General features: G+C 31.6%; 2 protein-coding genes across 2 annotated transcripts; one reads left to right on the top strand and one right to left on the bottom strand.

The window, feature by feature from the left end:
• The first annotated feature begins 1,765 nt into the window (after positions 1-1,765).
• Positions 1,766-12,564, top strand: LOC134721010 (cell death protein 3-like). Its single transcript, XM_063583658.1, has 6 exons — positions 1,766-1,849; positions 6,295-6,337; positions 6,838-7,088; positions 8,389-8,615; positions 10,213-10,531; positions 11,990-12,564. The coding sequence occupies exons 1-6, from the start codon at positions 1,816-1,818 to the stop codon at positions 12,262-12,264; spliced, it is 1,149 nt and encodes a 382-aa protein (XP_063439728.1). The 5' UTR covers positions 1,766-1,815; the 3' UTR covers positions 12,265-12,564.
• A 4,849-nt stretch (positions 12,565-17,413) lies between these two features.
• Positions 17,414-25,360, bottom strand: LOC134723285 (uncharacterized). Its single transcript, XM_063586905.1, has 3 exons — positions 25,052-25,360; positions 18,639-18,809; positions 17,414-17,690 (listed from the first exon to the last, which is right to left on the bottom strand). The coding sequence occupies exons 1-3, from the start codon at positions 25,356-25,358 to the stop codon at positions 17,455-17,457; spliced, it is 714 nt and encodes a 237-aa protein (XP_063442975.1). The 5' UTR covers positions 25,359-25,360; the 3' UTR covers positions 17,414-17,454.

The raw sequence follows: 25,360 nt of genomic DNA, 5'->3' as shown, positions 1-25,360 counted from the left end.
AAACATGTTAAACCCCAAACGCCCCAGCCTATTTTAAAATAACATGGCTAAATATTGATCCCCAATCAGTGTAAGCTCTAGATATATGTAAAGTCGTGAGTACGAACCATCTGATTTGAGGAGACAGTCTTAGATATTTGAGAGACTCTGATTTTTTGCCTTAAACACAAATTCTGTTCGTATCAGGATTGAAAACAAAAATCTTGTCCACTTTTTTGCTATTGGAAACGAAAATTTCCAACAGAATTATTAAGTCTAACCAGAACGTCTGTTTCACCGACCTATTATATGTAAAAAAAAAATGCAAGACCAGACTGCAACCTGTCTGCTGGGTGTGGCCTTGATGTCTCCATTTGTTGACCGTCATTCATTAAATCGTTGGTATTTCAAACTCATTCTTAGCCTCTTGTTGATTCATAACCCCTCACTTCCCCTTATACATATCAACCAAATATTTGGATAAAAATTGCTTGCTTTTTTTTTTTACTCGTATTGGTCGTATTTTTAATTCAATCGAATAGCCAGGCTTATATCTTGTTTACAACAAAAAATGTGAGGTAAGAATAACTTAACTTACAACAAACCGGCAAGAACTTTCCATGTCTATTTTTTACTGACAAATCCCAAATTATCAGTACATAGCTTTGGATCCATACTATCATTTTATGATTACAATTAAAAGGGAGAATATAGCATCGAAAATGTCAAAACCTTATACCTTAACAGCAACTACAAAATATGCATGAAAAAAATATGGAGAAACCTATCTTTCTTCTGTCTATTGATGTTCCGTCATTGTGGTGGATGTTAGACACCATCGAGTCCGAACAATTTTTGCCGGTGTGGTTTAGGCACAGTGACTTAAAATAAGTTCGAATCAACAAGGAAGCATCGGACATGAAATCTATGGTATCATGACAAGTAAGTATAATTCTAGAGTATAATTGTTTCCCTTATATAAATATTTTCACCAACTACTGGGGTTTGACTAACGATTTCGTATATTTTTTCTCTGTTAAGGCCAAGTTACAATTAATGTTACAGGTTTTGGTAGAATTTTACATGCATCGTTGACTCTTTGAACTTCAACTTAAAATCGAAAAAAATAGTGCTTTTATCTTTTGAACCTTTAAAATAAAAATTATTGAATTATTTTGAAATAGGTGAATATTTGTAAAGAAAGCAAATAAAGTAATTGAAAAACGTATATGACTTTTTTTATAAAAGATATATATGTCTTCATATTATAAAATCTCAAATTAAAAAACTATATGTTGTTGGTACACGAATGTCTGTATACTGATGTAAAATAATCATAGAGTCACCGGCTTATTTTTTCCAATCAGTAATATTTCAGACAATAAAAGAGACAATATCAGACAATAAAAGAAACAAATGCATTTTTTCGATTTTTAATTTTAATACAAATTACATTTAAGGTAGTTGTACCAATTACTCATTTGCGTTTACCCTTATTCCTCTTCAGATATTCATACAGCAAAAAGAATTAAAACTTAAACATATTAGAAAGTCTACTGGGCATTCATAGTTCGATGACAAGGAACAATACACCTTATGTTAAAATTTGCGTTTGCACGGGCCAATCATGCATTCTTTTTTTCGACTGATTATTCATATATGAAAAAAAAGTTATCAAAAGTAGAAGGATTATAAGTTTTATAAATGAAAAAAAATCACAATGTCTTTAAGCTATAAATACAAATAATCTATGAACGGAAACAATTACGTTAGATATTTTCCATTAAGTATACAAGAGTATATTAGTAGTATAATATCAAGTATTTCTTCCTTGTAATGGCGACAAACACATACGAAGGAACGGTTAAAGGTAGGGCCATTATTACATCACAAATAAAAATTTGTTTTCTTCTAAAGGTCCCATCTAATTGAAAAAGCTTTTTAATACTAAGTATACTAGTAACCTTCTAATAAATTGAAATTCCTGATTGTGAACGTGCAGTTTCAATCAGAGAGTGATGGTTGTTAACTAGTTTAATTAGAGGTCGGTCATTTAAAAACGTATCAACTGTATCGTATACGTTGACGTATCTACATCTGCAGATTTATCAAAAAGAAGTATGCGATCCCGAGCTTAAGAACACTTTACGTTCGAAAAAATTAAAATTCACCTTGCATCGGTGGTGTTTTGTAAAAATAATAATAAGGGGGTCTATCAACTACTTTTACATGCCTTCAAAGGGAGCCAATGTATGGTATGTACGCGAATATCGTACACAATCCCTAAATACATGTAATAATCTACTTAAAAAATATTTCAAGATCTTACATTAATAAACACAAACAAAAATCAAATGTACTACTTATATACATGTAAGGAACTTTGAATATTGTTCATTTGCGATGTTATCATAAGAAGTAATAGAAACACAAGTTGTCTTTAGATGTCATATAAAATAATAAATACATGTACATTTAATAAAACAGTTAAACAAGTATCACTCTTTTAGTCAAATAACAATTTGGTTCTACGTGAGCACAAGTAAGCACACAAATAAATGATTTTACCGTATTCACTCCAATCATGCCTGTAAACTGTTCCAACTATCCGGAATATCTTTAACTAGAGGCTCTAAAGAGCCTGTGTCGCTCACCTTGGTCTATGTGCATATTAAACAAAGGACACAAATGGATTCATGACAAAATTGTATTTTGGTGATGGTGATGTGTTTGAAGTTCTTACTTTACTGAACGATTTTGCTTCTTACAATTATATCTATCATGAACTTTGCCCATTAGTAACAGAGAACTATATTTGGTAAAAATTTACATAAATTTACCAAATTAATGAAAATTGTTAAAAATTGACTATAAAGGGCAATAACTCCTTAAGGGGTCAATTGACCATTTAGGTCATGTTGCCTTATTTGTAGATCTTACTTTGCTGAACATTATAGCTGTTTACAGTTTATCGCTATCTATAATAGTATTGAAGATAACCAAAAACGGCAAAATTTCTTAAAAAATTACCAATTGGAGGGCAGCAACCCAACAACCAGTTGTCCAATTCATCTGAAAAATTCAGGGCAGATAGATATTGACTTGATTAACAATTTAACTTCTTGTCAGATTTGCTCTAGATGCTTTGGTTTCATAGTTATAAGCAAAAAACTGCATTTTACCCCTATGTTCTATTTTTAGCCGTGGCGGCCATCTTGGTTGAATGGCCAGGTCATCGGACACATTTTTCAAACTAGATACCCCAAAGATGATTGTGGCCTAGTAGTTTCAGTGGAGATTTTGTAAAAGATTACTTAGATTTATGAAAAATGGTTAAAGATTGACTATAAAGGGCAATAACTCCTAAAGGGGTCAACTGACCATTTTGGTCATTTTGACTTATTTGTAGATCTTACTTTGCTGAACATTATTGCTGTTTACAATTTATCTCTATCTATAATAATATTCAAGATAATAACCAAAAACAGCAAAATTTCCTCAAAATTACCAATTCAGGGGCAGCAACCCAACAACCAATTGACCGATTCATCTGAAAATTTCAGGGCAGATAGATCTTGACCTGATAAACATTTTTATCCCATGTCAGATTCCTCAAAATGCTTTGGTTTTTGAGTTATAAGCCAAAAAATGCATTTTACCCCTATGTTCTATTGTTAGCGGTGGCGGCCATCTTGGTTGGTTGACCAGGTCACGCCACACATTTTTTAAACTAGATACCCCAAAGATGATTGTGGCCAAGTTTGGATTAATTTGGCCCAGTAGTTTCAGAGAAGAAGATTTTTGTAAAAGATTACTTTAATTTACGAAAAATGGTTAAAAATTGACTATAAAGGGCAATAACTCCTAAACGGATCAACTGACCATTTTGGTCATGCTGACTTATTTGTAGATCTTACTTTGCTGAACATTATTGCTGTTTACAGTTTATCTCTATCTATAATAATATTCAAGATAAAAACCAAAAACAGCAAAATTTCTTCAAAATTACCAATTCAGGGGCAGCAACCCAACAACCGATTGACCGATTCATCTGAAAATTTCAGGGCAGATAGATCTTGACCTGAAAAACATTTTTACCCCATGTCAGATTTGCTCTAAATGCTTTGGTTTTTGAGTTATAAGCCAAAAACTGCATTTTACCCCTATGTTCTGTTTTTAGCCGTGGCGGCCATCTTGGTTGGTTGACCGGGTCACGCCACACATTTTTTAAACTAGATACCCCATTGATGATTGTGGGCAAGTTTGGTTTGATTTGGCCCAGTAGTTTCAGAGGAGAAGATTTTTGTAAAAGCTAACGCCGGACGACGGACGACGGACGACGGACGCCGGACGCCGGACGCCGGACGCAAAGTGACGAGAAAAGCTCACTTGGCCCTTTGGGCCAGGTGAGCTAAAAATGGGATTACATGTTCCATAAAAACCTGATATTTCCTAATTGTTTTGTTAATTTTTTGCATTAGAAATTAATCAGTTGCTCATTTGCATTATTGAAAGTACATAAAATAAAAGCTCGAGATCACATACTGTTTTTGATAAATCTGCAGGCAGATGCAGATCTGCGTAAACGATACGGTTAATACGTCTTTAAATGACCGACCTCTAATCGCACTAGGTCTGATAGTTTCATTGTATGACAATCGTTTATAAAAAAGACATATAAATGTATGGCAAACCCTAAGTATTATATCGTCAGGAACTAAATTGAATTTTTAATGAATTTGTACATTACATAAAGAACTTTGATGTGCATTGCAATTTTACATATTAATGATGTGAAAGTAAATTTATCAGAGAACAACCTTCTAAAACCCGCCTAGAGATGAAGGCAGTACAGGAGGTGGGTTCATTCTGTTAAACAGCTTTCAAATAAATGTACTTTACCCACATATGAACAGCTAAAACAAAAGGTGTTGAGAATTAGGGTTGTATCTAAAATGGCGAATTGTGCGAACATATATTTATAAAGAGAGAAAAAAAAGAACAACAACAAAAAACTTCGTGTTATATTCCTGAGACTACGCACATTTGTATAGAAGGATCACAGTGTCGTACGGGAACAATGAGCATAATTTCGAGTCGAGATATTTACCTGCATGACCTGAGGATTCACTTAATATTGGTTGAAATAACTGAATCAATTATTGGTTCCGTAGAATAGCACTCGTTCACATAGTTTCATCATTCCCCAACATTTGTAAAAGAACACCAAAATGAACTAACAAATTCCAGTAGTTGGAATTTGTCCTGTTAAAGTCCGAATGTCCGTTTCATTATAGAATATGTCGTCTATGGCCTGTACTATGATGATTAGTTTAAGAAATCATTCCACAACAGTCTGTCTAAATGTGTATATCTTTAGTTAAACACAGACAGGGATATTACAAAATACTTCAAGATAATGTGAATTTCAAAGACTATAACTGGACAGATATACTCATATGAAGGATCAGGATGAACTTGGAATAAAATAACTATAACGTTTCGCACTAATGAGGCATGAACAAAACAATTATATAGCTGCTTTTTTATTGTAAGGTATAATACACAATATGTTTTCGGATCTCATGAATCGCCAGGATAGAAAAATAAAACACACGTAGAGATAATGCATGTGATGAGATTATGTGTAAGGAGATTCACTTGTTTGTAATAAAATTCACTAGATAAATTTCTGTTTTACAATATCATTAGAGAGAACGAATTCTGGCAACGAAAATAGTTTTGGTAAAAAAAAAAATGTGTCATACTTGAATATCAAACGTGGGAAGAGAGAAGCTTAGATAAAATATATAAAATACAGATTATTCACCGAAAACCCTAATAAATAAAAAAAAAAAACAACATATAAAAGATTTACAAGTTTATAATCCTAATTATATGAATAAATACATACATGTATATATCAATAAGACAGCTATTCGACAAAAGAAAAATATGAAATCTGGAGGTCAATGAAGATATAATCGTCAACATCAACAAAACTAGATATAAGTTTTACACTTCTGTGGATCAAGTCTAAATTATTTTACTGTAAATTCAGAAATTATTGCTAGATTTTATTATTGCGATTTTGTCATTTTACACTTGAATGCGATTTTAATTTTTACGATTTTGAGAAAAGTCATGCTTAATTCAGTTAAAATATTACAAAATGCGAGTTTTAATTATTGCGTTTACAACTCAGTCGCATTATTCGCAATAACAATAACCTCGCAATAATTTCCGAATTAACATTATACAGATCAGTAATTTGATAATTATGCAATTTTGAGAAAGAAATATTTTTCATTTAAGGAAGAACTAAAAGCAAAGAAGAGATGAGACACATTTTTGAAAGGTATTTTAAGTTATTTATACCATGTTTTTCAGATACCAGAAATTTTTACACTAATTGTTTCTGATATTCTTGTCGAAGATTTCCACCGATCGGAATTTTGCAGTAAATGTTCAGTAACAATAAAGTACCAAATACAATAAAATCACAGGTAACTGTTACTGAATAGTTTATTTCTATTTTGATATTATACGTACTTCAAATATGGTAACAAGTTTTCGAACAATTATGAAGAAGATCAGTAAAATAAATCAGTGAAAGTATGTATTAATTTGGACATGTTGGAAGAACCACGATTAATATCAGAAATTAAGAAATTAGAGGAAGCATGCAAAATAATCAAAGTGAATTGAAAAATACTCAACTAGAGGGAAACAACTATTAATTTATGTTACTGCGAACAAATGTAGTTTACAATGTTGCCAATGTAACATACTTGTAGCATACTTTGTTTTGTATAATTACAAACTCTGTCTGATGTAATGTGTGTATATATGTTTCAGCATTTTGAAATCAGGATCTTTGAAATCCAAACGTAGTGTATCTTCTAACCAAAACGAATATGAATGTAACAACATTTACAGAGGCTTAGCAATTATAATTAGCAATGAAAACTTCAAAAATTGTAAACAACGGAATTACTGTGATGATGAACTAACAAATATGCAAGAAACATTTGGACAACATCTTAACTTTACAGTTGTAACCTTCAAGGATTTGACTGCACAACAGATTAATTGGGTTGTAGAAATAGGTAAGATGATTTTGATTATTGAAAATTCAGAAACTAAAAGGTAGAAATTAAAAATCTCATTTATCACTAACTTATTAAAATACATTGTTCATGTACTGATAAAAAAGTAGAATAAAAATACTGAACTCCGAGGTAAATTCAAAATGAAAAGACCCTAATCAAATGACAAAAATCAAATGCTCAAACACATCAAACAAACTAAAAACAACGGTCACAAAAGGCACAAAAAGGCATATACACTGCTACTTCTGCATAGGAACGATTTATGTACTAAAAATCTGTTGTACTGGAAATAATATTTATTACTATTACCGGGTACCTTAAATATTGTAATATTAAGATGCCTGTCTGTTACAGCTGTTTATTTGTACTATACATTTTTGGTACTGAAATAATACCAATTGACAATCATAATTGTAAGAGATTTGAAATAGATAAACCTTCAAAATGCTGAAAATATTACGGTGTATTAAAATTAAGTACTGTAAAATACAGGTCGAAATATTACAATAATCTTAAAGTAGCAAAATAGTACTGATTATTAAAAGTAAATTTCCAGTATTTTTGATACAGAAATAGTACCTGTGTAGACAAAGCGCATTAGCAAAAGTGTAAGACAATAATACCAAAATTGAACATAGCACAATAACACAATGGCGGAATGTATAAGTACAAAGTAAAATCACAAAAATACTGAACTCAGAGGAAAATCAATTTGGAAAGTCCATAATCACATGGATTCAATTCAACAAACCACATCACATATCAGAGAAACTACAAAAAGGCATACGATTAAACCGTCTAAAGATACTGCATATATTATGCAAAAGGAAAAATGTTTCAAAAACTGCTGTATTGCAATGAAATAGGTCTAAAAAATGCCACGTGGAAGATTGAAAATATGTTTTCAATAGCAACCTAGAACGCCTTTTTATTAGTGATAGCCAGTTTAAAAAGATCATATGTGAGTGAATGACTCCTGGCTAAAAGGTGGTACAACTAGGATGAACGTCAATAATGTATCAATTTAATGTTCAATCAAAACCAAAACGACGTAATAATTATAGTCTATCGGTCAACCATTAGAGGAATATATAAAGAAACCTAGAGAATTTATACAAATGGTCATCGGTTACAACCAAGATAAATCATAACCCGTTCAAAGCTCTAAGATATTTTATTTGTTTAAAAACTCAGCAAAAAATAATACTGTTTTATGTACTACGACGTTGAATTAAATCTATGATTCCCTAAATTCCTGCTAGAAAATAATGGAACAAAATGTATGCTCATTTCATAGCCTGCGAGCAGACACAATTCCATCAAAATTCAGATTGTTTTGCGTGTATAATTGGAAGCCATGGTAACGAAAAACCAAGACCTGTGGATTCCCTGCCTACTGAAGTATATTACAGAGATCATTGTATTTATGGAGTTGATAATGATACGGTGACAACGAAAAGTATAATTGAAAAAGTCGCTGGTGTTAAGGGATTACAAGATAAGCCTAAAATGTTTTTTATTCAGGTTCGTATCTTTGAATGGTTAGAAATTGAGGGAATTATATGGTACGTTAGAAACAAGTCTGCCTTTAGAATCAACATCTCTGCCGCTTTAACAATGTGAATATATTCACTTTTCCCATTCATTTATTACGTTTCATTTTTTTTTTATAAATGTCTCCTGTTTATAATTCACCTTGAATTTACCTTAATATTTTTACTATACATATATACGTTTTCATTGCCCTGATTGTTTTAGTTAAGACGAATGAGACACATGTTTACAGTTTGTTCATATGTTTTGCTGTTACACCGCTGTCTCATGTAAGTTTAGGGTTTAACTTTCCTAACCTTGATTAACCATGCAATGTTCTGAATATGCCTGTCTTAAGTCAGGATTCTGTAGTTCAGTGGTAGTCATAAAATGTGTTTTTCGTAGATTGTTTCATAGAGAGACAAAAGATACCAGGTGGACATTCATAATCATTAGTTGAAAATAAACTGACTGACAACGTCATCACTAAATAAAGGCAACATTAGTATACCTTGTGTCCAAAAGACATAAATCGATTGAAAGAAAACAAATCCGGGTTATACTTTCTTACTAAAGCCGAGGGATACATATATCAATTTAAAACTTTAAAAAGAAAACAACGAAGCAAGGAAAATTCAAAAAACTAAAAAAAAAACAGACAAACTATAGTACATAAAACACAACATAGAACACTGAATAATCAGCAACACAAACCCCACCAAAAACTTGGAATGATCACATGTGCTCCAGAACGAAAGGTAGATCTTTCTCCACTTATTTCATCCTTCGTGTTAGTTCTAACCAAGTAACAAGTCTTATTCAGAAGATGGCATACGGGAAAGGGGATTGTAGTTACGACATTAGAAACATGTCCGCTATCATCTTTGAAACGGATATTCCAAAACGTCTTTTTGTTTAAATTGTTTCACATTTTTTTTTTATATATCAGGCCTTTTATAGCAGTACGTTATGTCTTTGTCTGATTGTGAGGTCTTACGGTTGGCTATAATGCTTACATTTACTTCAGTTGAACTGTGGTGGATATAGTTCCCTTTGACAATCATACCACATATATCTGTTTATATACTTCGTACCATTTACTAACTTAATTTGTGTCTTGTCTTCTATGCTTATTTTTTTTTTAAGTGGATATCAAACAACAAAACAAAGTTGTTTAACGAAAAAAAAACCCACTAAAGTGCAACAAAAATCAAACAACAATATAACATACATAGAACATGTAGATAACAACTGGACATTCCTGACATGGTACAACATGTTTTAAGAAAAAATGCTGGGTTGAACCTGGTTATGTGACTAACCGACCCCACGCCTTATACCAATGTTAAATATACTGCTAAAATGACAACATAACATGACAGGAATATAGTACAAATAAATGTAAGAACACCCAGAACAGAGAAATACACAGTTTCGCTTATGTGTTCTGGATCGTTTAACATATGTTTGATTTCAGTCCGTGCAATGCTAGTAGCATGAAGTATGATTGATTCTGTAATAATTTGGCTTATGATTCTGATAATAAACATTTTCTTTAAAAGAGTGTACAGCTAGTTTTTCTTTGTAGGCATGTCGGTCAAAGATGAAACCGGACGAGTTCTGCAATGAACATGGGCATGAAGTTTTAGTTCGCAGTATTGTAAAAAATTCTTTAAATCAAACAAACGAAGCTACATCGTCAGATACTGTGTCACCAAGTGCAAGTAAACCTACCGACAATGATCCGATTGGAAGCATGTCTAAAGACCAGGACATAACGGAGTTCAGTATCAAAGCAGCGCTGAAAAAGTTCTTTGATTACAATATAAATAAGCCAAAAGAAATCATACGTGTTGTAGATCCACCGTGTGCAGATGACTGTCTCGTCGTTTATTCAACAGCTTCAGGTAGTATTGTGCCATTTATGTTAATAAGTATTGGGCAAGCTTTGGTGTGTTGAATGCGTTAGCCCGAATATGTGTATCTAATTTACACCAAGATATTATTATTAATGCAGAACGATAGTTTTCAATAATTTAGAAGGGGGCCTTTTAGCGATTTGATCATATGTTATTGAAAAGCATGATGAATGCATGGTATTAAATTTCATTTAAGGACAACTTAGTTCAAATAAAAGCCATTAAGGATGTTCGCTGGCATGGTTAGGGATTGTTGGCAGATTTTCGGAATACTCGGTTTTATCAATTTGAAAAAAAATGCTCAATGCCCCATTTTTCATTTTATAATTTTTTTATATGCATTATTATAAAGCATCTGTGAAAGTCTTATAAAATCTTTTTTTAATAGTATTTGAGAACTTCAACTTGTCATTGATAAAGCTCTAAAACCTCAAGAGAGAACATTTTGCCGCCAAACTTTCAATGGCTTATATATATAATATATATCGAAAACAAGCACATTGACCTATATATTTTTTTTGCATATTTTTGTTCCTGTATTAAACCCATATCAATATATACTAGTGTTATGAAAAGCTTGTTATTTTGAAATTGAGTAGCGAATCCCTTAAACCATGAGATAAGCAATGGTAGTGTGGATCTTTTAACCCTTCGTAATCACTATCTGTCCAACATAACATCCAAAAGACATCTAAAAGATATATTATATATATGGAATATGTGTTTGATACAACATAAGACATGTTGTTATTAAGTTATTGTGACCAATCTCAACATTTATGTAATCAGACTGTATGCATTTCTTGTGCTCAAATGAGTATTACAATCATAGAACTGGTAAATATATTTCTTAAAGATAAACGTGTTAAATCTACCACAAATTATTCAAGCTGTTCAATAAGCACGAATGTTCACAAAATATCACAAGAGAGAAAAAATACTCGAAAGTCATAATTATAGTGTTTAAGTATATCGTAATATTTTTAACAAGTCACTCCTTGCCTTTTGTTAGGTTTATATCAGTTTGTGATTGGACAAAGCAGACGATAAAACTCTAACTTCAACGTCAAACGTCAAATATGCAACCAAAATGTTTACACAGGGTATAAATACTTTAAGAAACATCGAGGGGAACAGTTGCATGTATTTCATCTTATATATATCTAGGTGTTTCAAAAAGTAAAATCACAATAATACTGAACTCCGAGGAAAATTCAAAATATGAATGTCCCTGCTCAAATGGCAAAATTAAAAGCTCAAATAAAGGTAACAGTAGTATACCGCTGTTCAAAAGTCATATATCGACTGAGTAAAAAAGAAAGCCAGGTTACACATCAGACGAATGGATAACAACTGTCATATTTCTAACTTGGTACAGACAGTCTCTTTTGTAGAGAATGGTGGATTGAACGTGTCTTATAGCTAGTTAATGAATTTTTTTTGTAGAGAAAAATTCTTATGGAAGAGAAGGCGTTGGTGGATGGATGTTATATTCTTTACACAAGGCAATATTGACCCAAATAAAACGTATAGATCAAGAGAGTAGCAAGATAAACTGCATAGATATATTACGTGTTTTAAATGATATGACTTATTATGTTTCAAAATACTTTGAGGTCGACGAGAGTTCCGAGTCAACGCATCCTAAAGGAATGGAAAAGAGAAAAGTTCCAGTTGTCTTTGAACACTGTTTTCCAAAAGAAATGTGTTTCTATTTGTAACTAAGTTTTGGACGTCATTCTTATATCAACACAGCAAAAACACATAAATTGTTGCCTTGATTTGATATTAGAATTGTCATTATAAAATATAGGGGAAAATCGCTGAAAATCAATTCCATTATAGCAATGCTCAGTCTACATATATAGATATGTTCAAATCATTCTGTGAAGTTTCATATAATTGCCATGGTTGAATTAGGAAGAATTGGTGAAACAATTTATACATTTTATAAGGTACATACACAATTTTATTAATCAAGCTCATTCGAATAAACAACAAGAATTAGCCTGAAAATAGTCGATACTTTATCTTAATTAGCCATGATAAATAAAAAGATGTCGTCAGAGGCGGATTTAGGGGAGGGGCAGGGGGCCCGTCCCCCCTTTTTGGGGAAAAATTTGGTTGCTTATATAGGGAATAACTGAAGCGTGACTGCAGAGGGCCCCCTCTTATGTCAGTCAGTGGGTCCCCACTTATGGAAATTTCTAGATCCGCCACTGGTCGTATCATGAGTGCCAATATGACAGCTCTCAATCAATTTCACAGTGTATGAAACATTAACAGTTATAGGTCGTAGTACGACCTTCAACAAGGAGCCTTGGGTTATACAAAACTGCAAGCTACCCACTGCCTCAATATTACTAGCGTCAACTGAAAAACCACCCTGTCTTGTTATATTTATTTTCCAAGGAGACTTGTGGGCTAATCCTATAGAATGGGTGTCATTTTAAATGTTTGATCGCACCAAACATTGTCAAAGTAACAACAATTCTGAAATGATCTTCATCAAAAATATATCCGGCAAATTAGGTTTCAATCACTGAAGTTGTACAAGAGAAAGTCAATTTGAGAATTCGATAATTGGACCTTCTTTTTTAGAGTTATATTAATGGACTTTTAAATATGATTACATTCAAAGAAATATTGCTGTATGATTGGTTTATAGTTCATTTCACTTCATCTAATCGTTAACAAAACAAACAATCCAATTTAATGTAAATGTTGAACTCAGCTGTTGGCTGTTTTGCATTTCCCACCAACACCAAAGAAACACTAATTTTTGAACATTTGTTTTCAATGTCATATGAGAGTCTTTGTCGTGCCTTGATGGTCCTTGTCGACGCAATTATATTTGTTTTAAAACGACCACTGAACACTATGTGTATCTGGGTCAATTATAACGTAGTATTGTCTGTTGTCTCGAGAACATGTAAACTAATTATGTTTGAAGATTTAACCATGGGATACTGTGTATTTCATCATAGACTTTAATACGGGAGAGAACATTCTGGTTAAAATATTAATATAAGATCGGAAAACAGAAAGATAATACTCTTATCAAAAGTATTTAATTCAATCGGAATCAAAGAAATATATACAAAATATATATACTGTATTTATGTTTCTGAAGAAACTAACAATGATTGAAATCAGAATATTTTCAGAGTTGCAATTAAGAAATAAGTATTTTATATGACAAGATATTCTGCTTTGGTATTTTTAAATATTCATTTGTAAAGGAAACATATTAAAAATTAAATCTTAATAAATTATTGCATACTACAAAAAATGTTTATAAACAATAATCATTATATTTCTACGTTAATATTTCATACAATTGTAGTATTTAGGTTTTGTGAGTAATAATTTTTTTTTTTGTGTATTGTAATATATCCATAAAACGGAAAGTAAGATACATTTATTAATTATTTATATTTTAAACGGTCGTGAATTCATAAAGCATAATTTAAATCCTTGCAGCTCACAACAACCGTAAAAATAATTGACAATCACAACAAAACTAAATTACAGCCATAATGTTAATTATTTTATACTGTTTTAGTATGGATTTAGAAGTCTTTGCTTATATTTTGTATAGTAATGTATATTCGCTTAATGGAATGTAAGAACTTAAATAGATTTATTCGATGAATAAAATGTATATCCGTTAAATTAATACTTGACGTTCGTGTTTTTGATATTATATTTGAAAAAAAACACTAACAAAAACGTTAGTTTACTATATTTTTTTTTATTTTTTAATTTTGATTTAGTAGTCATATTTGTACTATGGTACGATTTTGAAAATTGTATTCATTGTGTTGACCAGCTATCCTACACCTCTTGATTCATTCACATTATAGATCACATTTCAAAAGCAAACTATAGGTTTGCTTTCTAAAAATGCCGGATAAAATGTCAATCCGGAGTCAAAACATTAAATATAGGCCGTTTGACATTCGAATTCAACTATTAGATTGAGATATGTGATGATGCAAATGCGTATTTTTTTCATGAGTATCAGTGAGATGCTTTCTATGTACTATTGTGTGCGCTAAAATACTACTTGCATGCAATACTATTAAATTTATAAACTTTGACCTTTTCGAAAAGCTAAGGAGTGTCTACCCAAGGAATAGGTTCCTTAACTTTGTAATATATTTAGCCTTTTAACTTTTTTTATTCGAGCGTCACTGATGCTTTTTGTAGACTTGACTCGTGTCTGGCGTACATCATTTTAATTCTGGTATCTTTTTAAATTTGCATACGTTTTTTTTTATATAGCAATTGGTTATTTTGAAAGTGTGCATACACAGGTATTCATAAACTTCTGAATTAAGAAATTCTTCGGCAAAACTGAGTTTCCCTGTAGAATGTTTGAATTGATTTAAGTAAAATCAGGAAATCATTAAAATTTGAGATCTTTTATGAGACCAAAATGAGTCTCTTCATATGAGGTCCCAATCAATCCATTGCATGCCACAGGTCCACGGCATACACCATCTTCCATGAGTAAAGACAACTTCAAATACGAGTTGAGAATATAAAGACATTCATGTAGGAAACAAAATATAAAGATATGATAGATAAAATAAATGCATCCAGTATTCCAGATTATAAAGCAAACTAAGCGCATAAACTTATATTGCGATAGTTTTGTGCATTAGTCATCCGGTTAGTAAAAATTATGATTTGCCAAAGGGTTATAATCGGAAAAAATATGTACATTCCAAAGTAATAAATAAACTAGTAGAGCTTTGAAATAATTATTCAAATAGAAGCTGTAAATATATACTTTCAATTGGCTTCTTCTATTCACAATCAGTTATTTGAATTTAAAAGCAAACACAAATTCAGCAACCATCTTTAAATTTGGTGACCCGGCAGTCAGCGGTCTAAGGTTCATGTATCGCTTTTCTTTTTTTCTTCAAAGAAAGCAACTTGTCTTATATCACATAGCGATATTGTCTAAATTAATATCAATAGTAAAGATGCGGACATTACATGCGGGAAATGTTGTTTTCGGCAAAGAAAAATTAAGAAAATACTAACTTTAAAACTTATTGTTCAAATATAAACAACAATTGAGTCTAAATATACATTCAGAAGTTAGTTAGAAGCAAACGTTTATGTCCGTGTAAAATTTGAATTGCTGTTTTTTCTTATATACATAAATATAAAAATGCTATTATTTCTAATATCAATGCGATACATTTAAAATATCATAGCGGTGTTTTTCTTACATCACTATTAGTACTTATTAGTATTAATATTGGCACTGGCTACGGTTACATGGAAATGTAACAATAATAAAAATATTATTGTTACATTGGAGACTAATTGCCGGAATGCAAAGTTGGGCGAGGAACCGATTAATTACGAATGTAACAATAAATACTGAGGCTACGGTTACATTACGTTCTTGTTACATGAAAAACAACAATGTATGCTAATTTTATTAAACTTATATCTTCTATAGTTGTATTGTTGTATTGCTTAATTCTTTCATATGTACTAAACAATACTTGTAATACTGATAAATTATAAATATTATTATTCAACAAATAATGTTCAACTTGAATAGTTTTACGTATTAATGGCAAAGTTTGCTGAATGTAACTTAAATACTTTAGAACTTCTGTATCCGTGGAGGACGTAATTTCGTTCATCAAAAATGTGTCGGACTTTAAAAAATATTTACTGGATTTGTAAAAATTTTCATTGTGAATAAAAAATTAAGGTAAATAAATTGTATGTAATAATGTATGTATTGTAAATATAAAATAAATGTCTTCAACTTTTATTATTTAGTACATATTACTAGTCCCATCGTACATTGCTGTTTTTTCATGTAACAATAATGTAATGTAATCGTAGCCTCAGTAATTATTGTTACATTCGTAATTACACAGGTCCTTACCCAACTATGCATTCCGGCTTTTAGTCTCCAATGTAACAAATTCAATATAGTAGCAAATTTATACTTTTTTAATGAATTTGTTAAATTAATGTATAAGAAGGCTAACACTTGTTATTTTTACAATACAGTCAATGGGCAGAAGTGGAGAAGACAGCATTATTTATAATTGATCAGGGACTTTATTTCATCTGAAATAAAACTATCAGGTTCAACATGTTGAGAAAGATATATGTAATAACAAAAAGAACATATCAGAAAATGCTAGCAAACAAAGCATAAGGGTTTATTGAAGAACCAATGCAATTTTTATTTGACAAATTTTCTAATTTAAAAGATATCAGGGGACTACGTTATCAAACTCATGTGATGTCTAACATAGTTGGATATGGATTAACGTCATTGCAAAACATGAAGTTTTGATCTACGTGGTTTTTTTTCTTTCTTGTTGTTGTTCTATTGCAATATTCGCACAATGATGGATATGAACAAGTAAGCATGGTGGCTTACTTTTGAGTCACGTTACGCCAACTGTTGATTAGACAGTAAATTGGAGCCAGAGAAAATAAATCGTAAATTAAAAATTGCAATGTTTGTAGAAATCATAAAAACTTAACACATTATTTTCTGAAGATTATTTAAAAGATAATGTACGCAAACCATAGACTTATTTGAATTTTTTAGTTTTACATATAATTTGTTCTTTTAGGGCGTAAACTACAAAATGGCCTGCACCAGTGTAAAAATCTCAAACAAACTTATGGCTTGCATGAATGACTTAATAGCAGTAGCATTCAGATATAAACGTCTGTAATCTTGTGGTGTGCGCTCGTACAAGTAGAAGATATACCAACGATACGAGCTTGATTGTTTTAGTATATAAATAGTATTTTATAGACAAATTATACACATTAGTATATTCTAAATCATTTTTTTTGGTTAGTATTAAAAAGAAAAGTAGTTTTTTTTTATCTTGAATAGCGTCAGCAACTCAATTATTCAGTGATCGATATTCACACATATATGTACATGGGTCGCTAACACGAGTAGGATTCCTCCATTTGTAGTTCTGGTTCCGAATCATGGCGATAACGTTAGAATATTCACTTGGTTGATTTTGGTCCCACCTGAAATACTCCATTGTAGATCCATCGTTGTACGTCCATTTTCCTTGTGACTTTTTACCTTGTATACATATTCCATGACTGTACACTCTTCCGATGTCAGCTGAAATAAATGTTTGCCTGTAATAATTATAAAATAAGGGAAAGAAATCCTCCAGGAATTATTGTATAATCCATGAAGGACTCAACTTAGTTGATGCATGTAAAAATAAGTGTTCCAAACTTTCCTAACCGCAGAAGCACCATGGTACATAGTCCGAGCTCCGGTCTCTGTTGATTTGAAGGAGAAGAAACCGTTTTTCGTTAAAATTGCAGTATAATAATTGCCGCCGTGGACTTGAACTTTCACACAGCTGCCAAAAAAAGTATCTTAAACCAAAGCACTTACCCTATCGTGATTTATACATTCTTAATTTAATATCGTCCGGAAGAAGCCTGTTCTCCGACGTATAAATAATCAAAATAGATTTCCAAACAATGAATTGTACCAAAGTCGAAGACAATTGATTCAAAAGATAATCATAAAGACTTAGTAGCATCCAGGAAAACTCGAGTATGAGGCACTAATTATTATGTATATAAGATAAATGTGGCTGAGGAGTATCTGAGATGTCTGATTTAAACATCATGGGAAAGGAACTACTGATATATTATCTTTTTCAATGTAATGAAAACAAAAATTAGTTTTAAGCGTCTGATTGCAAATGATTGAAACCGAATCATTTTGGAAATCTAATGATTCTTTTTTTGAATAAAGAAATATGTTTTTCTTTCTATTTTCATCACTATTAAAAGAAACTGCAATCTTATTGCATTTTTTTCATAACTATAACTTTGCATATTAGCAAAGTAAAAATAAAATATAATGATTTAGTACTTACATATATTACGTTACTTTTCGGTATTGTTAACCCTTGGCTTTCAAATATTCGGCTGTGAGCGTTCCTGATGAAGGTAAATTTAGAATAGCGCTTTGGACGTATTACAATATATAACGTGTAGTTTTCATATTTTTTTTTATTTCATTCTCAATTGTATTTACTTTGATTACCTGTAACAAGCTTGATATAATCTTGTCTTTCATTGGAATCGATACGCATGAGCTCACTTCCTGGACACACAAAATCTTCATGAACAACGGATATTTGAATAGTAGGTTCTAATTTATAACACAAGTCCAGTTCTCTGTAGTAGAAGAAGTCGACCAAACAGCGACCATAACCTGGCAAAATATTAATCAACGGTAGTTATCTTATCATGGAACAAAATACTTAGAGCTGAAATAGTTCCGTAGTTAAAAATGTTCAATAAATTAACAAGAATAGAGGAATATGCGGGATGTTCATCAACAAAGCCACAAAACTACAGATTGTTTTGTAGAAAGATTATTTACAAGAGCAAATTTGATAAGGTCACAACAATTTTAAGATAAAAAAACTATTGACGGATATTTAAATGATAAATGTTTTAAACAGGTTCCAACGTGATATATGTAGATTACCTTAGCCGTTTTTGGCACAACTTTTTTGAATTTTGGGTCCTCAATGTTCTTCAACCTTGTATTTATTTGGCTTTTTTAACTATTTTGATCTGAGCGTCACTGATGAGTCTTATGTAGACGAAACGCGCGTCTGGCGTATAAAATTATAATCCTGGTACTTTTGATAACTATTCCAATCTTAAAACAAGATAAATTTTATCTTATAGAGTAAGTTAAAAACAATATTGTTCTGACTGTTAACGTGAGCATAGATTAAATGGTGTACCACTCAACAATCAGAGGTACCCGAGTTACAATTATATTTCTGCCTGGACATAGAATTGTGTGAAATGTCATACTCCTTGAATATTTCAGAATTTCAAACAAAGCTGTTAATTTTGTTTTCCTGTCCAGTGGCTGCAATGCGAATTTGAAGATAGTTATGAGTTGCATAACATTGTTACTATCTATCAAGTGAAATAACTGAGACAGGGCTATACATAACACAACATGATAAAGGTATTAGAACATTGTTACTATCTATCAAGTGAAATAATTGAGACAGGGCTATACATAACACAACATGAAAAAGGTATTAGAACATTGTTTCTATCTATCAAGTGAAATAACTGAGAAAAAGCTATACAGTACACAACAGAATAAAGGTATCAAAACTATTGTTTTATTAATCTACTTCACCATTTGCTTTTCATTTGGGATATTTCAACCTTATAAATTAGCAAAGCTGTTAATTTTGTTTTCCTGTCCAGTGGCTGCAATGCGAATTTGAAGATAGTTATGAGTTGCATAACATTGTTACTATCTATCAAGTGAAATAACTGAGACAGGGCTATACATAACACAACATGATAAAGGTATAAGAACATTGTTACTATCTATCAAGTGAAATAATTGAGACAGGGCTATACATAACACAACATGAAAAAGGTATTAGAACATTGTTTCTATCTATCAAGTGAAATAACTGAGACAAAGCTATACAGTACACAACAGAATAAAGGTATCAAAACTATTGTTTTATAAATCTACTTCACCATTTGCTTTTCATTTGGGATATTTCAACCTTATAAATTAGTAACAAGATTTTTCGTATTTGTTTATATAACTAAGGTTAAAGACATGTACTGTACATCTTTCAGAAGAACACAAATTATGCATTCAATGTACTTGTCTATTATTTTAAGTTCGTGAAGTTCTTTTTCCTGAAACGCCAACTGAGAATATGTAGATTTTATAATCCTTGATGAATTATGATAAAAGTTAACTAAATTTCATATCATCAACAAAAAAAAAGGTGAAAGATACCAAGGGATAAAACAAACTGACAAACTGTGGCAAAACAAAAACTGAAAAAATGACAGAAAAGGCTAATATATACAAAACACAACATAGAAAACTTAACACTGAGCAACACCCCCCCCCCCCCCCCCCCCCGAAAACTGGGGGTTGTATCAGGTATTCCTTGAAAGGTGAGCATATCCTGCTCAACTTTTGCTCCTATCAACTTGCTCATGGGAGTAAAAATCCGGTGAAAAGTCTTAATTCGGTAGGTCACATTTGAGGAAAAGAGGACAGTGTTTTAGTTTCGAAAACTGGAATATACACGTCGTCGTCTGTGAAAGAGATTTTCCATAACGGTCATCTTACTTTGATGGCGTCCAAGAAATTTTCGAATGTATGATTTCAACTTAACAAACAGAATATATTGGTTTGATAACTCCCTTGTAGGCAGCAATCCTATCTAAACCAATGAGGGTATGTAATACAAGCCAAATATAGATAATAAAATTATCTATTAGAAGAAACTACTATGAAGCATGTAAGAAAAAGGGAGGTGATATATACTAAGGGAACATTCAAAGTCGTAAATAAACTGACAACGCCATGACTGAAATACAGAATTGCCTAAATTTTGTAAACAAATGTTAATGCCCCCACTACTTGAAGTATGAATTAATTGTTCTACAGAGTACAGCTTGATACGACCGCAAAGGTCGAACCCTGAATAGTAAGGGCAAGTATGGACACTTCATTCAAGCTTGACACAGCTCTGAATTTGAATTGTGATGAAATATTTGACACCGCATTGGTTTCTGACACGGAATGAATGTGGTTTAAGATCTTTTAAAAAATTGAAAATTTACCTATTACATGTAAAAAGGTTCAATATTCAGAATCTGAATATATGGTTAGATTCAGCATATCGAGGAACCCAAGGTAATCATTCTGGTTTTTATGAAATCAAACATTTTTTTTTATTTTAGACCTTTTGGATCTCAATGTGGACTAATTTGACAACGGGACCCAAGATTCAAAATCTCAATACACGGTCGGATTCGGCATATCAAAGATCCCAAAATATTTCATTTTGTCAAACAAAATTTAATTTTAGACCCTGATTTTGAACCAACTAAACACTGGGCTAAAAAAAATTTAAATACACGTTGAGATTCAGCTGTTCTGTTCTGTTCTGTACAGGTATTCACCTCCGTTTAATCGGAGCACTCCACTTATTATCGGATGAGCAATTTAATTTACACACCGAGATTGCGGATATCTTTATATTTACATTAAAAATATGTACGACTAAAAGAAATATTTTAAAAGTCTTAAAATATTACGACGATAATAAGTTAAAAATATTATGTACACATCACAATTGCGGTAATAAGAATCAACACGATATCACGGTAAAAATGTATGCAGCTAATGTTCACCACTTGTATCACAATAAAAATGTACACAGCACAAGTTGCAAAGCACATCAAAGAACTCCAATAATTAGATTTGTTTTAAAAATCAAACTGAGTTTAACTTTGGACCCTTTGGACCTGAATATTGACCAACATGAAAGCCGAGCCCAAAATCAAAAATATAAATACACGGTTAGATTCAGCATATCAAAGAAACCCCAATAATTATTTTTTTGTTGGATTCAAACAAAATTTAATTGTGGACCGGTCGGGATTTAATGTAGGCCACTTTTAAAACGGGACCCAAATTTAAAATATAAATATACAGTGAGATTTCACACATATAAAACTCATAAGAATTAAGGTCACTGTAAATCAAAACCCATGGCAATAGGTCAAAAAATAAGCAATGTTTACAAAGTATTAGAAAAGTATTGTTTTTTGCCTCTAATTCCAAAGCAATTTAAGGCAATAACAGTCAAAATCAATCCCAAAATTTCTTTTGTGATATGGAACCTTTTGGAACAATTTGATAGAGATCCATACAATTATACTCAAGTTCTTGTCTGGAAACCAAATGTCTTTGGACGACGACGACGAAATCGCCATACCATTCCTAAAAGGCCTAACATGGTTGCGTTTGTATCAAAAATTGGATATCCCCTTTTTCTTTTATCCCCCCTTTTTTTCAGGTTACAACTGACCTGTTCCTAAAAGCAGTCATTACACTTCCAATGTCAGATGTATGTTCATGTTTGCGTCTTTCTCTAATGATATCTTGAGAAAAAATAAGGCAAATTTTACAAAAGAATGAACATAATTTTAATTTGTGTATCAACTTCTTAAAGATGAAACTGTCTCCAAATAAGAACAGATCTGGAAACAATAATGTCTTTCCCCTCCTAAAAAAAGGTGAAACAAGATGAATGGTCGCTACCTTAGTCCTGTTTCTGATCGATGCATTGCGTCTAGAAGGGTATATATGAGAGCCTTTCTAAGAATCATTTTATGTAACGGGCTAATTATTAATTTAAGCTGTAAAATAAATGCACAAAAACATGCAAAAAAAATATGCATGCAAATGAAATGCACTGAGTTAAAGTTCATCTAATATATCCATGTATCTATTGCAGGAGCCACAGTGTCCGATTGGTCTAAGTCGAACAACTGTATCATTAACCTGTCAACACTTAAATTGTGAAATCGACTCCTGCACGTGGCGGGTACTCAAAACTCTAATCTAAACTGTATTATAATTGTCATTTTATTAGAATTGTAAGTTCTCTCTGTACACTCCGACTTCCTCGATCACTAAAAACTGACCACCATAAAATAGCACGATAGTGCTGAAATTGACATTAGACACCAATCAATACATCAATCAATCAATCAATCAATCATCAATACCGGTATGCACGTGTAGAAACTTTTATAGCTTTTCTTACGAAAAAAATACTGTGATTTGAATATTATAGGAAGGATTAAGATACAGCGGCAATTCAGAATGAGGAAACAATTATACCGTTATAGCTGTCTTTTGCAATACTGTTTTTTCATATTTTCGCCAAAGCAGGAAAATTATTCAACTAGCTCCTGTATGAAAGGATCTTATATTCGTTCGAAATGTTTGAAACGTTGATTGTTGTTAAATTACACTGTCCTATTTTTTCTATAAATTGTACATTCGGAAGCTGGCAGTCAAAAACCCCAGAATATCCTTGTTTAAATCATTTATTTTAACTCCACGTTCTCAGTACACAGTCGATGACTTTAACCGTGAGTTCCTTGTGATAGAACCATCGATTCAACCTAAACTTTATAATTCATATTGTGACAATTTTTCCAACAATATCAGATGTGATATTTTCATCTTTAAATGCGGTAGGAACATGCCAAGGTTTATCTGTTTTAAAATCTCATCCATTTTCAAAACGATAGTTAAAGATTTTAGCCGGGTTTAATAATTCCATCGAATCAGATAGTAATCAGTTATGAAGTAGAGAATAATCGCTCATATCGTAATCATATTTATTGATCATCAAACACCGATGAAAGCACAGTATATATAGAACGTTTTTACATCGTATAATGAAGTAATCCGAACCACATCATACTATGTTATATTCACGTACCATAATAACATAACCACATCATATAAAGATGTTTTCATATCATATAAGTATACTTGCACGTCATATAAGCATATTTGTACATCATATAAGTATATTTACACATCATATAAGGATAATTGTACATCATATAAGTATACATGTATGTGCACATCATATAGGTATACTTGCACATCATACAAGTATATGTTCATATCATATAACTATATTTGCACATCATATATGTATATGTGTACATTAAATACGTTCATTTGCACATCATATAAGTATACTTGCACATAATATAGTTACACTTGCACATATTATATATATTTGTACATCACATTAGAATATTTGTACATCACATAAGGATATTTGCACTTTATATAATGTCATGTGTCACCAAATAAAGTTTTTTTACATCAAATAATGACAAGCGCACATCATGTATTTTAAGGTGCTATATTGTTGTTTGAGACGAAATCCTTAGCCAGTAAAACATAACAATAAAAATACTGTCTATTTAAAAACAGCCTGATAGCTTGATCAATAACTAAGTAGGAGCATTACAAAATTTGCAATGTTTGTCTATATCTGAGCATTTCGACATATATGTCATAAATGTGTACTCCAAACCGAATATATCGGAATATTCCAAACTGAGAAATCATTAAAAACCAGCAATTACAGACACCACATCTTTATAATACATGTGTATTTACTGGTAGCAAGGGATGACTTCTCAATTTTGAAAAGTTAATTTATTCAGAAAATAAACTGTATTTATAGAGGGAGGAATAAGTCTTACTATTAATTTACCAATATCACTGCTGGTTGAATGCAAGATACTACATTTACCGTTGGAGCGGAAACAGGATAACTTTCCAATTTGAGATCATCCTCACCATGCAAAAGTTAGTTAAATTCTGGTTTAATTGCCATCCCCGTGACTATCGACACATAAGAAGGTCAAATGAAGTACAAATTTGAAGAGCGGGGCCCAACAATGGAGTAGGAAATCCTTAATATTTTGAAAAAAATAATGTTTTGTCAACAGTGACTTTGTGTATACCCACGGTCGTGGCATGGATCCAGTGGTTGTAAATACAATGTTTACAGACAAAATACAGAGTTATTAGTTCATCATTTTATATAGACTTACGTTCTTGTGAAAGGTAAAATTTCCACCCTTTCTCTGAGAAGGACATCACAGTATAGGTGAATGGATCTGAGTGTAAAATACACACTCTTGTCAGGTTGTTGTAAAAGAATGATAAACAACGCGTATTTGATACACATTTTACAGTACATTCTACAAATCTAACATTGTAGACTCCGATGGCGTTCTCTACTTCGTATTTGTTGTCATATTCAGGTTTACGATGTGCTGAGATCAATCTAAATCTTGATTCACTTTTTACAGCAATGAACATCGTGTGCATAAATAGAAATATGATAGATATATTCATTC

Source organism: Mytilus trossulus, chromosome 6 (assembly GCF_036588685.1).
Source record: "Mytilus trossulus isolate FHL-02 chromosome 6, PNRI_Mtr1.1.1.hap1, whole genome shotgun sequence".
Taxonomy (NCBI): domain Eukaryota; kingdom Metazoa; phylum Mollusca; class Bivalvia; order Mytilida; family Mytilidae; genus Mytilus; species Mytilus trossulus.
The sequence above is the reverse complement of the archived record's forward strand: the minus strand, read 5'-3'. Positions and strand labels throughout refer to the sequence as shown.